At 34.6% G+C, this 14323-nt stretch overlaps 3 protein-coding genes and 1 long non-coding RNA gene across 6 annotated transcripts in view; 3 read left to right on the top strand and 1 right to left on the bottom strand.

The window, feature by feature from the left end:
* Nucleotides 1-14323, top strand: part of LOC127904171 (uncharacterized) — a 98879-nt gene that overhangs the window by 69819 nt on the left and 14737 nt on the right. The gene's annotated exons all lie outside the window — the stretch shown is intronic.
* Nucleotides 95-1118, top strand: LOC18104637 (CASP-like protein 1C3). 2 transcript variants are annotated; one of them, XM_024583012.2, is made up of 4 exons: nucleotides 95-314; nucleotides 411-513; nucleotides 686-833; nucleotides 922-1118. In XM_024583012.2, the coding sequence occupies exons 1-4, from the start codon at nucleotides 160-162 to the stop codon at nucleotides 948-950; spliced, it is 435 nt and encodes a 144-aa protein (XP_024438780.1). In that variant the 5' UTR covers nucleotides 95-159; the 3' UTR covers nucleotides 951-1118. The 2 variants fall into 2 exon arrangements, with proteins under 2 accessions (XP_024438780.1, XP_006376496.1); XM_006376434.3 differs by having other exon boundaries at nucleotides 104-314; nucleotides 686-1118.
* On the top strand, nucleotides 6158-10079 carry LOC18104636 (uncharacterized). 2 transcript variants are annotated; one of them, XM_006376433.3, is made up of 3 exons: nucleotides 6158-6474; nucleotides 7868-8155; nucleotides 8660-10079. In XM_006376433.3, the coding sequence occupies exons 1-3, from the start codon at nucleotides 6316-6318 to the stop codon at nucleotides 9809-9811; spliced, it is 1599 nt and encodes a 532-aa protein (XP_006376495.2). In that variant the 5' UTR covers nucleotides 6158-6315; the 3' UTR covers nucleotides 9812-10079. The 2 variants fall into 2 exon arrangements, with proteins under 2 accessions (XP_006376495.2, XP_052302288.1); XM_052446328.1 differs by having other exon boundaries at nucleotides 6327-6474; nucleotides 7798-8155.
* Nucleotides 11500-12410, bottom strand: LOC18104635 (non-specific lipid transfer protein GPI-anchored 30). Its single transcript, XM_006376432.3, has 2 exons — nucleotides 11883-12410; nucleotides 11500-11793 (listed from the first exon to the last, which is right to left on the bottom strand). The coding sequence occupies exons 1-2, from the start codon at nucleotides 12190-12192 to the stop codon at nucleotides 11675-11677; spliced, it is 429 nt and encodes a 142-aa protein (XP_006376494.1). The 5' UTR covers nucleotides 12193-12410; the 3' UTR covers nucleotides 11500-11674.

Here is a 14323-nt window from a genome sequence, read left to right as displayed (position 1 = left end):
CTGTCACCACCACCCTCCATAACTGCCTTCTTAGGCAACAACCCTATAAAGAAACATATTTTCTCATCTGCCTCCAACAGTTCTGTTTTATATTCCAACCTTGTCTACAATCACAACTTTCAATACTTTTAGTGCACTCAAACTTTCAGGTTATCATCAATGGTCAAACCCAAGAGGCTACTCAGCCTCCTGCTAAGGCTTATTGCCTTTGGTGCTACACTTGCAGCAGTAATTATCATGGCTACAAGCCATGAGAAAGGTTCATTCTTTGCACTGTCATATGAAGCAAAATACTCCGACACACCAGCCTTCAAGTAAGTTCGTTTATAGTTACTGAAAAGGGTCTATTTGCTTCTATAGTTTTTTTGCTCTTGCACCTTTGTATTGGTTACTGAAAAGGGTTTCTGCAGGTATTTTGTGATAGCAAATGCAATTGTTACTGTCTATGGTTTTCTTGCTCTGTTTATCCCTTCAGAGAGTCCGCTATGGAGATTAGTTCTGGCCTTGGATTTGGTAATATGCAGCACACAGATTTGATTTGTTTCATTAACTTGATTGCTTCAGTTCAATATCGAACTCCAGAGCAAATATTACAAAGCGATTTCAGGCACTGCAGAAAGCAGGAAACCTTTCATAACCTTACTCATAATTGTTCTTCGTTTTTTCTCTTTTTTTTTTCAAGTAGGTGTTTACCATGCTGCTCATTTCAAGCATTTCGGCGGCCTTGGCGGTTGCTCAGGTAGGCAAGAAAGGGAATTCTAGTGCAGGTTGGCTACCTGTCTGTGGCCAAGTCACCAAGTACTGCAACCAAGTAACAGGAGCATTAGTTGCTGGTTTCATTGCAATCATAACTTACATAATTCTGCTGCTTTACTCTATTTACACTTTCCTAAATTCTCTTCTTGGAAAAACGCCTTGTAGGCTATCAAGTCCTGGGATTTAGTTCCTGAAATCATCGCCAGTCCTTTGCATTTTCCTTGTATGGTTTGTAGGATGCCCATTTAAAAATTTTTGCCTTAGTAGATGCTTTTTCAGAATTGTATTGATCAAAATGCTTTCCTCGTCCTTTAAGGGAAGCTATATCACAAATAAAATGCCTAACAATGGCCATTTGCCAAGATTCAAGGAGACGTTTGTGCTATCAAGTGGTATCAGAAGAAGGGAAGACAATATTCTAGCTGATCTTGCATCTTACAGAACTTTCTTGCTGATCAATGTCATGGCTACTGAAATGCCATTTATAACTCCAATTTCCTCTTTGAATTCAGCTTCTCAAGCCCATATATGGTTTTCAAATGAAATGATATTTCTTTAAACTACATGAAACTAGATGTTTCCCTGTTTAAATGACATAGTTCTAACAAGGAACATGCCATAAATTGATTCTGCAGAAGTTATTCTGCATATTACTAGTCTTGGATTGTTTTTCAAAGAAGATTCTCAACATATGCAGATGATATAAGATCGATCGGCATTCTGAAGATGAAATAAGAATATTTATAAGAAAAAAAGATGGATGATAGATTATCAGTCAAGAAAAACCTTTCATGGCCCAGACAATAATTTAATACATAAAGCTTCACCACAAGGCCTTGAAAATGAAAGAACTTCATATGGAAATTGGGTTTTTTATAGCTGGTAGCCCAAGCACGAAGGATTTTCTTTTTCTTTTAATAAATTACTGTGTTGTTTTCTTCTACCATCACTTTGCTTTCAAAACTATTAACTCTTTGCCCTCAACTGAACATTTATTCAACACATCCAAAGAGAAGTCGTCAAGACATAGCTTGGATGGATGCAACAGAGACCGGAAGTTCAATCCTTCTCTCTTGTTATAATCAGGTAGGTAGATTGAGAGGAAAATTGATATTTTAATAGATAATAAATACTATTAAAAAAAGTGGTTGAAGTGTGTGTATGTGAGGGCACTTGTGAGCACATATGTGGTTTTCGTGTTATTTGAGTTGCGCTTGCAGCGTCGCCAATAGATTAAACTAAGGGTAAGTAAAAAATTCGAACAAAAAAATCGAATCGAGAAAAAAAACTGAATGAACCAATTAAAAAATCACAAAAAAGTTTTGATTCAGTTTGATTTCGGTTTTCAGAGTCTGAAACCGATTGAACCAAACCAAACTTGTTCAATCAGGCCAGTACTTGAAAAAAAAAACAAGTATAAATAGGATTTTTTTCTAACCCTAAACCTAAATCAATATTCTCTAAGACAAAATCAGTCCCTCCCCTCCCTTTGCTTTATACGTCTCTCTTCTCTTCTATTTTCCTATATGCTCCATAAATGTTAAGCTTCATACTTCTTAATCCTCTAATCAAAGGCAATTGCCTCCTTGACTGAATGGTCACATGAGGAGGACAGATTTGTGGTTCACAATTCAACTGTAGTGATGTTGTTGTTTTGTCAACACTTATCTCTAACCTGCTTGCTATTAAAGCTTTCTTGGGGAAGAAGACAAGCTTGCAACCCCAATAGTTGATGGGGCTAGTTACTATTAAATAAAATACTTCAAGTACAACAAGAAGAGATACTGTGACAGCAAAAAAAAAAAACAAGGTGGTCCTCTACATGCAAAAGCTTGTGTTATGGTTGATGTGTTAAGGAACTCAATCTATGGCATTATGTATGCTTTCCACGATAAGATGTTGATGAGCACCAAAGCAGGTCTTATTGAGAAGGATTGAGTTACTAAAAGCAAACTCTTTTTGGAACCTATGAGCAGCTTGTATAGAAACTGTGTCATTTCTTGTATTTCCAAGCTAACTAGCGAACTGAACCGAATCGGTTTGAAAGGAGGAAAAATCAAATTAAACAAAAAATAGTCAGGTCAAACTGATTTTCAGTTCAGTTCGATTCGAAAACTTGAAAAAAATAATTTTAATTTGATTATTTATTTTAATTCAAAACCGGACCAAACCAAAAATGTTTAGTCGTAGGCTAAATGACAGCTTCTGAGGCAACTGAATTTTCTTAGCAGCCCTTCCATCCCTAGTCGGTACATGTGGTTAAAAGTTCTTTGATTTAGCATTGATGATCCTTTTTCATTTTTTTTTTCTCCTCGTCGGTTTCCATACATGGCCATTTAAAACAACCTTTTGATTTATTTATTTATTTATTTATTTCGGATTGCATCCTTGTTCTTTTTATTATATGAATTTCTTTCACAGCATCTTTAAAAGATTAGAAAGCCTTGAAGATAGGCAATTACTTGGCATAAAAATTCTAGTTCTGGAAGGGACCAGAATTTAGTCCAAGATTGGTCAATGAATTCCACTCCTCAACGATTGATTTTTCTTGATTCTTAAAGTGGCAAGACATGGCTCAAACTTGAAATCAAAATTCACTTCCTCCTCCACTTTGCAGGAGTGATTCCCATGATCATGGATTGCAAAGCTCAGTTGTGGGCAAAAGGGAGCAATTCCCATGCCCTCCTAGGATTATCACCATGCCAGAAGAGGGTCAAGGTGTCATCATTTTCTCTTGCAAAATGAGCTTAGGGCTTTTTCCCACTATAGAGATGGAGGTATTACCTGCTCAGGGCACTCTCAACTCTCAAAATAAAGGTGTTTCATCGCCATAAGTAGTGGATAATCCCAATCACTTTATACATTTTTTTTTTTTAATTTTCATTCATCCTTTGACCTGTCTTCTCTTCCCGACCACTATTCTCAAAGTTTTGTCCATTATATGTTCCATTTTCACATGAACTTCAAGGAGGAAAATTTTTTAAAGCAGAATTATTGATTATAATAATGAGAAAAGATGTATGAAGCAAAACCCCATCAATCTGCCTACCTTGTCTAAGGATGTGTTTGTTTACGCAGTGCGGTTATGCTTTTTAAAAAAAATTATTTTTTTACTTCAAATTAATGTTTTTAATGTTTTTCGATTGTTTTAATGTGCTGATATCAAAAATAAATTAAAAAAATTAAAAAATATATATTTTAATGTATTTCTAAGTAAAAAACACTCTGAAAAGTCATTGTTACCGCAATGTCAAACACTACCTAAGTACTCAGCTCATTCAATTATCATTATGAAAAGAGGCAAGGAGCTCAAGCTATTTAATGACACAACGGAATGCTACTTTTGATTGCTAGAGGGAGGCATCATACGAGCTGTCTGAAGTGTGCGAACGTTTGTGCCACACACGTCTTCACTTTTTTCCATTTAAATAATATTGAATCTATGCAAAAAGACAACATTGTCCTTCATGAAACCTGCCATAACACAAAAAAAAACATGAAGAAAAGACCAAAAGACCCCTTAGATTCTTCATTTGGTTTTTTTGAAAACATAAAAAGACTTTAATACCCTTATTTGCCAGCATCATAAGTCTCCAGATGAAAGGTGATTTGATCATTTTATCATGCTTAAAAAGTTAAGGAAAAACACGTGTATCCTGATCAGAGCTTTAATGATCGATACGCCTCGTAAAAAGACTGCATTAATTTTTTCTATGAGTCATAAAGACACCATTAAACTACTAATAAGTGGACGGTGCAAAATTGCAAAAGGGTATGAGTGAGCAATATTCTGATTTAGCTTTAGTTAATTAACCACTTATGACAACTTTACTTTAAAGCTTTGTCACGTTTTTTTTTAACCTAGGTCGGTTTTATATGGTTAATATATTGTCCCTTTGACTTTCAAAAACTTTAGTCAACATCAAATTAACTGGGCCATCCCATCATCAACACCCCAAAACGAACCACGCTTGATCCGTTAACAGCGTGAATCATGGCGTGCACGTCACCACCACTGATTGTGTTCTGTGGTGACCCGTGTACACTATAGTTTTTGTCTCTCAAGACCGTGTCTTCTCTCCAATGCTCATCCATACACGTGTCCATCTTGGCAGCATCTCCCACCCCACACGCCAACAGAAATTCCATGCAAATATGAGGACCAATTCGCTAAATGTAAAACAACAGGCCAACTACCGATCAGTCTCCTGCAAGCATAAACTTGACTATTGAGCGGTGCTCAGCGTCAGTCCAACTGTGATATTTTAATATATTTTTAAATAAAAAATATTTTAAAAATTAATTTTTATTATATTTTTAGATATTTTTTATAGTCCTCAAACTAATGCTTCTTGCAATTTCACCATCCAATCATGGCTAACTTTGCAATCAAGTCCCTTACTTACCAAGATTGGATTGGAAAACCCACCAATGAAGGAACAATAATAAAATAAAATAAAAATATTTTTTTGATAAAAAGAACAAATAATAAACCTTGTGTAGTAGGTTTTGTTCCTTATGCATACACATTTAGACATCTAAGCATATTAAAATTAATAATTTTTTAATCTTTTTTATAATTTTGATGTGATAATATAAAAAAATATTTAAATATATTTTTAAGCGAAAAATACATAACTGCATAACCAAATACATAACACCAAATACAAACTTAGTTTAGTTAGGTTTTATTACAATCTTTCTAGTTAAGAAACATGATTTAACTTCACATTTGCTTGATCCTTGGTCAAAGTTGCATGATGCCCTTCCTTTCCTCAAAACCTAATTGGCTAAGAGATTGAAAATGAAGAAGAGAATTAGAAAAAGAGAAGCATGCCCTTCCATTCTTTCTTCTTTCCGGGAAGGAGGAGAGGAAGGTCATTGATATTGTTTTTACTCAATGGAACTTGTGTTTCAATTAATTTATTTTAAATAATGATTAAATACTGTTTAGAAACGTGATTTAAATTATATCTTATAAAAATTAAAAATTTATTTTTATTTAAATTTAAATTTATTTTTTAACTTTAAAGTGTATTCTACAACTATTATGATTTTCTATATGTTAATCTTAAATAGTGAATCAAGAAAATTAAGAAATGAAGCATGTCTTTTTAATAACTAGATCAATCATTTCAAATTAAATTGTTATTTATTTGAATAAATCTAAAGAAAATAAAAAATATAGCATATATTTAAATAAATGAATAAATATAAAATAATTAATGTAAAATCAAACCCGAACCGAACCAAACCAACCTGAAACGAAGAAATCGTGATATAAATGTAAGGATTTGTAGTTGGTGGACTAAAACAAAAGGAAGAATCTTCTAGCTAGGTCATAGCACCTTATCCTCCATATAAAAACGTTTCTCACACTTTTATATAAATTAATAAGAAAACAGAACCTTCCTTAGAAAACAAGCCAAGCGACCCTGAACTTTCTCTGTATTATCCTCTTCAAAACCCCCCAAAATCCTCTCTCCAAAGAAACCCTTAAATACTCATCTCTCTACCTTGCTCCTCAATCTCGATAATTTCATTTTCCCACTTCCCAAAATGGCATCTGGGTCATCGGGTCGGACTAACTCGGGTTCAAAAGGATTCGATTTTGGGTCTGATGACATTCTCTGCTCTTATGAAGATTATGGTACCAACAATCAAGATTCCTCTAACCTGTCTCATTCAGATACTGTTATAGGGTCCAATTCGAGCAAGGTAACTGTTTTGGTTTGGTAAAGCTTTGATCTTTTAGTTGGGTCAGGTGTGATTATTGAAATCTGTGCTTAGCTTCTTTGGAATTTGGGGATTTAGGGTTTTGAACTTTTTTTTGGGTTCGGTTAGGTATTTCTTGTGTGTTTTTTTACTATGAGTTGGATTCTTGATTTTAAATGGAAGTATCAATTTATTTTTTGCTATTTTAGCTGTAAATGTTGAAATTTCTGTGACCCTTTTTAGGGTTTTAGATTTTTGGATTTGGTTATGGATTTTTCTAACTAATCTTGGGATGATTAATGGTGAATTTTTTTTTTTTTTTGGTTTTTGCCAGTAGAGTCCTTAATTTTTTTAGTGAAAGTTTTGGTGGTTGTTGACTTCTTTCTTTAACTATTTTGCTGTTTTTGTTATATGGCAAGCAAAAGGTGAATATAATAATTTACAGTTTTTGTTGAAAAAATCGTAGGCCTTTTGGGTTTGTTTGAATTTGGTTTTCCTTGTTTTCAAATTAGAATATGAAAGTCGATCGAGTTTTGGTTAAATTTCATCGATTTTATCATTTCTTAAGATAAGTGTTGAGGTTTAGATGGAATAAGATGATGTGCGAGGATACTATTTTTAGCCAATGTAATGGAATTTTTATTAGAAAATGAGAGAAGTTTGGGGCCTCAATATTTAGCTGCATAGTCTCATGCTTGCTTTATTGCAATGCTAGGTGAGTGCAAAGAGATCCTGATACCTCAGAACCACACATCTTAAAGTTTCTTTGGAGGAAAAAAATGTGTTTTAGAATGACATGTTAGTCTGACTGCTTTTTAAATGCAAAAAAATCATGAGGGAAAAAAGAGTAGGAATGTTTGATTGTGCTTACTTGGCAATTCATTACTTCAAAATATCAAATTTGGATAACAAACAAGTGCCATTACAAACGATCATTGAGCTCTACATTGCTGGTAGGGTTGGATAACAGACAAGTGCCATTTGGAAAGCAAAGCATTTAGATCTTACAGCTCTTTTTTCTGGAAATTTAAATATTGTGGTGAACTGATGATGATAACTGGCTGCACTTTAAAAGTTTTGCTGAAAAGCTTGTTTGCACACCACAGAACTACTTGCCACTAGATAGCTGTTCTTTCTTCTTCTTTTTTCTTTCGGTACTTTGTTTACTAAGAAAGTACCCAATTGATATTTTCCGTGTACATGCTTTGAGAAGTCCTAGTTCGAGAATTGAAAGAGTCTAATTCAGATCATTTTTCTTAGATCTTTTCAGTAGTTTCTTACTTTCTACTCAACTTGAATGCTTAACCTGGAATGCATTTTTTATAGCTGTTCAGTATAAGCAGAATTATTATCACATTCACTTATATGAGGAACTGCAATTTTCTACTTCAAGCAGGATTTTCACAAAAGTAGAATGACAAGGTCATCAATGTTTCCTGCTACTTCCTATAGCCAGCCAGAGGATTCTTTCAATCAAGATGTGGTCTCTATTGTTGAGAAAAGCATGAAAAAACAAACTGACAACATCATGCGTTTTCTTGAGGGTATCAGTTCACGGCTGTCCCAGTTGGAATTGTGTTGCTACAACCTTGATAAATCAATTGGAGAAATGCGATCAGATTTTGTTCGTGACAATGAGGAGGCAGATTTAAAACTTAAATCTCTCGAGAAGCACATTCAAGAGGTGATTAGATTGCTTTTTATCAGTATTTTCAATATCATGGTTTACTAACTAGTAATTTTGTCCAAAGGAACTGTGTTTTACCTTTGCTTATTTCCCTTGGTCATTGGATGACACATGGGAGTGCATATGGTTACCAGGTTTTCAACTTTTGGGTCGAGTAAAACATCCTGACTGGCTAAATGCTTAATTTGAGTGATAGTGGTACTTTGATAAATTTAGGGAGGCTAAATAAATGCATATGAGTGATATTAGTAATAATGTAATATTAGGGTAATTATTTGTTTTCTGATTGTACTTTCTGGAGCCCCAGTGGAAAAGAATTATGGGTTTCTGTCGGAAGGCAATCCTGCTTCATTTTTAAACTATTGAACTATTAAAATGCAATTACTAATAAGTTTATCACTTCTTTTTTTTGCTGACAACATATCTTGATCTTCAAGCATTTCATCTTTTTTCTGGTCGTATGATACTATAGTATGGCTTGTTTTATGGTGTTTGCTGCAGGTGCACAGGTCTGTCCAGATTCTAAGGGACAAGCAAGAACTCGCTGAGACTCAGAAAGAATTATACAAGCTTCAGCTTGCACAGAAGGAACCCTCTTCATCAAGCCATTCCCAATCTAGTGAGGAAAAAGTTGCACCAGCTGCCTCTGATCCCAAAACAACTGACAATACATCTGAAATACGTAACCAGCAATTGGCTCTTGCTCTGCCTCACCAGGTAGCACCACAGCAACAGGCCCCACCTGTGCCTCCACTCTCTCAAACCCCACCTCAGAATGTGGCACAACAGCAATCTTATTATTTGTCTCCTGCCCCTTTACCAACTCCAGCAGCTCCAACCCAACACCCTCAGAACCAATATCTAACTTCTGATCCTCAGTACCGAACACCCCAAATGCAAGATGTCTCTAGGGTGGCACCAGCACAGCCACAAGTAAACCAGACACCACAAGGCCAACAATTTCCTCAGTACCAGCAACAGTGGCCCCAGCAGTTACATTTGCAACTACAACCACCTCAACAGCCCTCCATGCAGCCCCAGATCAAGCCTCCATCCAACACAGTTTACACTCCCTACCCTCCAGCTGGTCAGCCAACAAATCCCTCTCCACCAGAGACTCTACCTAACAGCATGCCCATGCAAGTTTCATATTCAGGTGTACCTCAACCCATGTCTAGTTGTGCTGACACGGTGCCATATGGATATGGAGCTGGAAGAGCAGCAGTTCCACAGCAACCTCCACCTCAGCAAATTAAGGGCAATTTTGGAGCACAACCCAGTGATGTATATGCAACTGCTGGATCTCATCCAGGCCTGCCCCCAGTAAGTGCATACATGATCTATGATGGTGAAACTGGGAGAACACACCATACATCTCAACAACCTCACTTCCCCCAGGGTGTATACCCTCCTCAGCCAGCTGCAGGTGCAGGTATGCTGCCCCGCCATTCAAGCCCTTCACACTTTGTGCGCAACAATTTCTACAACGACTTGATTGAGAAATTGGTAAACATGGGTTTCCGAGGTGATCATGTTGTCAGCGTGATTCAGAGGATGGAGGAGGGTGGTGAGCCTGTGGATTTTAATTCTGTGCTGGATAGGTTGAAAGTGCATTCATCTGGGGGTTCTCAGAGGGGAGGATGGTCTGGTTGAAGCCACCACTAATCCATGTTCGAAACCTTAATTGCAGTGACAGTTATGCTTGTCTTCAATTGAATAAAGGCAGTTACAATGCACGGTGTTCTCCAGTACTGTGTATATGGTTATTGAGTCTTCATGTATCTATGATGTTATATGTTAGTAGTTCTTATTGCATGTGTGTTGGACCTTTCCCTCTGGTTTTTAGTAAGGGAGATCCAATTTCACTGTGAGCCTTTTAACTATCATGAACCTGTGAGTAATTTGGGTTTCTTAGCACGAATCCTCTGACTCCCTTTTTTGTTTCTTTCAAATCTTTCCTCTTTCTCTTCCCTTGATTCAGGGGTTAGATGCTGCTTCTTTTCTGTTGCTTTACTCTTTTATCTCCCTGGTTTTATATGATATCCGTCCAACTTCCTTTAATGGACGATTTCTTTGTCTTTAACTGACAAATAGTGAAGTAATTAATCATTTGTGACCCTGAAAAAAGGCAAAAGATGTCTGATGCCCAAAGTCAGGCCCAGTTCAAGTTGGGCATGGTCCAAAAGTCCAATCATATTTCAACTTGTTGAATTCGTTCTCCAGTTGTTCTAGTTCAAAGATGCAAATGGATTTAAATGGTCGGGGCAAGTGGGATCGTTGTCCTAACTTTCATTTCCAGAAAGAGTTTTCAACATGACAGATCCACAATCCCTCGCCTCCTAGGGGTTAGTATCGGACTTTGCTACCTCCTCTATCATTTCGAGCATGACTTTAAGCATACTTATCAGTGGGTTTGGCTTTGCGGATGATGATTCATTGACGGAGGTCGGTTTTTATTAATTAACTTAATCAAATTTAAATAATTTAGCAAGTTAAATCATGACTTGTTTGGAATGGTTAAACTCGAGTGAGATTCAATAAAAGTTACATCGTTTATTTTTTTACCAAAAAAGGAATTGTTCAAAACAGCATTGTTTGAGTTTTTATTAAAAATTAAAACAAAGTTGACGAGGCATGGTTGTTGAGAAATTATTCTATAGAAAAACTCCTCCTTCAATGAAGGGACACCGAAATCCAGTCGCATCCCATGTGAACTTAATTATTGAAATGGTTGAATGGAGCATTTCCAAGCTAAACCCTTTCTAACATGGCGCAATCAAAGTTTTGTCGGTTTCATAAAATGATTAGATTTGAACCCATCTGGAAGCTGATTGCTGATGTCTAGTTAATTAGGGTTTTAAAGCAGGTTATCAAATCCAGTATGATATCAAGTCAATCCATACAATATATAAATAGATCGGCTTTGTGTTTTAGCATTTTCTACTCAAACCCACCTGGCTTACCATTTTTTAAATTGCCACTAGATTTTCTTATTTTCTTCCTCCTCCCCTAATGGAAGCTCATAACTCAAGTGGGCTAAATTTTTCTTTTCTTTTCTTTTCTTTTCATGAAGGATCTCGAGTAAAACAACTTGTTTACCAAGTCACCAATCTTAATGTAGCCATCTTGCAGTAATGACAATAAGATAGTTAACAGTTTTTAACTTCCAGTTTGTTAAAATGGATGTCTAATTGCTAGAAGGAATTAGGGTTTAAAGAACTCGCTTTGTAATAGATGAGTTCTGAATTTTAAACCTTGGAGTATATGGTTTCTCACATTAAATACTATAAAAGAAGGCTTTGAGATCTGTTCAGGGCTATTCAAAGAAGAAGAAGAAGAAGAAGAATTAAACAGGGTTTTATCATTTCTTCAAAACTGAAAAATGTGTAAATTATAAGAAGTAGATTATACATGTATGAAAGAAGGCAAGAGCTCCATGTTAAAACTGAACTCTCTGCTTGAACATTTCCTTTCCTTGAACACTCAGGACTGAAGTATGTATTCTGTTGTCTGGGATCACAAAAACTGAGAAGTGAAGGTCAGAGTTGTGGCCACAATCAAGCTCCAAGAAGGCAACAAGAAAATGCTTGCAGAATTATCAACTGAGTTCTTGGAATTGGGAGAATTATTGCTGCCTGATACACATTGAGATTGGATCAAGGATTAGCATGAAATATTTAATTCAATAAGAACAGAATGAATGGAGTGGGAATGGAATGCACACCAGTAAGGCAGGAGAGTGGATTGACATGCAGTCCACATCTTCCAGGCAATTCTTGGGCCTCAGTCACATTGATCCCAGCTTGATTACTGCCTTGATTGCTCGCCAAGTTACACAGACATTTTGGGTTTGATTTGATCACAGTCTTGAGAGGATCACAACAAGTATCTGGCACATCTTTTGTTCCATTAAGGTAACTGAGGCAAGGAACGAGCTGGTTTAGGCACGAGGTGTCTTGGGCATATCCATCTTGCAGCAACACGAACAACATCAGCGATGAAATCCCAAGAAAGCATGACAACAACTTATCCATCTCTGTGTTTGCTCTTTTGGGGAAGTGAATTTACAATTTATATGAAAATGTTAGTGGGTTTGTGTCTCAGAGGAAGTGGGAGTTGTTGATCTAAGTTTCGGTGCTTGATTAGGAAAGTTGGCCATCCAATTCTGGCTAACTTTAGCCGACCATCTTGTAATGGTGACTGACTCCTGTTAGAGGCAGACCATGGCAGTTGGATAGGTGAAGCTACCTTCGAGTCAGTGAGAGTGTTGTAGCGATTTAATTTTTAAATTTTTTTAAATTTAAAAATATATCAAAATAATATATCTTTTTATTTTTTAAAAATTACTTTTAACATCAAAATCATAAAAAAAAACACTAAAAAAACAATATATAAAAGAAAGCAGCTTTCGTGTAAGGAAATGAGTTCATGTTGGATTGTTACATTCAGAGTAAATTACTCTCCTGGAATCTGAACTCCAGCTAGACTATGGGGTGGTAGGCATCGAGAGAATCACAGGAGGGGATTTAAGCTGAAAATTTGTGGAAAACATGTGAGCCCATGTTCATCTTTATGCTTTGAAGTTTGAATTAAAGTTAAATTCATGATTCTATGCATCTTTTCCTGTCGACTTTCCATGCCATTTCTTGACTTGAGGGCATCACTTTGTGTTTTTAACAAGTTATTTATTCAAAGAAGAATACTCCTGTTCTTGTGCTCAGCATCATTGCTTTGTGCTCCATCAACCCCCTCCTTTGGTTTAACCTTTTATATATATATATATATATATATATAAAATCATGTAATCTAACCTTTCTCGGCATGATAATCATCAGATTTATTTATATCTAGATTATATTTAGTATTGTGGTTTGGATTTACATCTAGATTTGTGTTTAGTGTGTGTGTATATATTTTTAATATTCATGATAATTTCTTCATGTAATCTAGTTTTTCTTAATATCAATGATTACTAGATTTATTTATATTTAAATTGTGTTTAGCATTATGACTTAGGATTGATGATGACTAAATTTAATTATATTTAGATTGTGTTTAGCATTGTGATACACTATATATTTTAAAAATATTTTTTTACTTGAAAATATATTTAAATGATTTTTTTATTAGAAAAAACTATAAAAAAAATTAATTTTATATTTTTTTCAAATGAAACATGCTCTTGAAATGTATGTAAAAGCGAAACCTATCACCTCGGAGACCCATTTATGGGAAAAAAAAAGTGAATATTATGATGATCATATTAATTCTTGATAGATAATAAACTTGAAACTACTAATTAGTGATTTTTTTTCCGAGATAACCTTTTATTTTTAAATTTGTTTTAGGATGAATTTTAAATTATCACCAAACTATTGGGATAATATATATATATATATATATATATATATATATATATATATATCAAAATCATGTTATTTAGTCGACATTAATAATCACCAGATTTATTTACATCTAGATTGTATTTAGCATTGTGGTTCGGTATTGATGATCACTAGATTTATTTATATCTAGATTGTGTTTAGTGTGTGTGTGTCATTAATATTCACGATAATTTCTTCATGTAATCTAGTTTTTCTCGACATCGATGATCACTAGATTTATTTACATTTAGATTGTGTTTAGCATTGTAGCTCAATATCGATGATCACTAAATTTATTTACATCTAGATTGTGTTTAGCATTGTGATACAATGTGCATTTTAAAAATATTTTTTTACTTGAAAATACATTTAAATGATTTTTTATTTTTTGATATCAACATATCAAAATCATAGAAAAAACTATAAAAAAAATCAATTTTATATTTTTTCAAATGAAACATGCTCTTGAAATGTATTTAAAAGTGAAAGCTATCATACTTTTGTAGGCTCATCTATGTAAAAAAAAAAATGGATATTATGATGATCATACTAATTCTTGATAGATAATAAACTTGATTTTTTTTCTGAGATAACCTTTTTTAAAAAAATTTGTTTTAGAATGAATTTTAAATTATCACCAAACTATTAGGATAATCTTAATTATACATCTAAAGTATATTTTGTGCAATTGTACCATTAAATATATCAATAAAATTATTAATTATTTATGTTCTTCAATGATTCTCTTCGAATGATGAAATAAAAGGAAGCTACTTGTATG

The sequence above is a fragment of the Populus trichocarpa genome, chromosome 13 (assembly GCF_000002775.5).
Source record: "Populus trichocarpa isolate Nisqually-1 chromosome 13, P.trichocarpa_v4.1, whole genome shotgun sequence".
Taxonomy (NCBI): Eukaryota; Viridiplantae; Streptophyta; class Magnoliopsida; order Malpighiales; family Salicaceae; genus Populus; species Populus trichocarpa.
The sequence above is the reverse complement of the archived record's forward strand: the minus strand, read 5'-3'. Positions and strand labels throughout refer to the sequence as shown.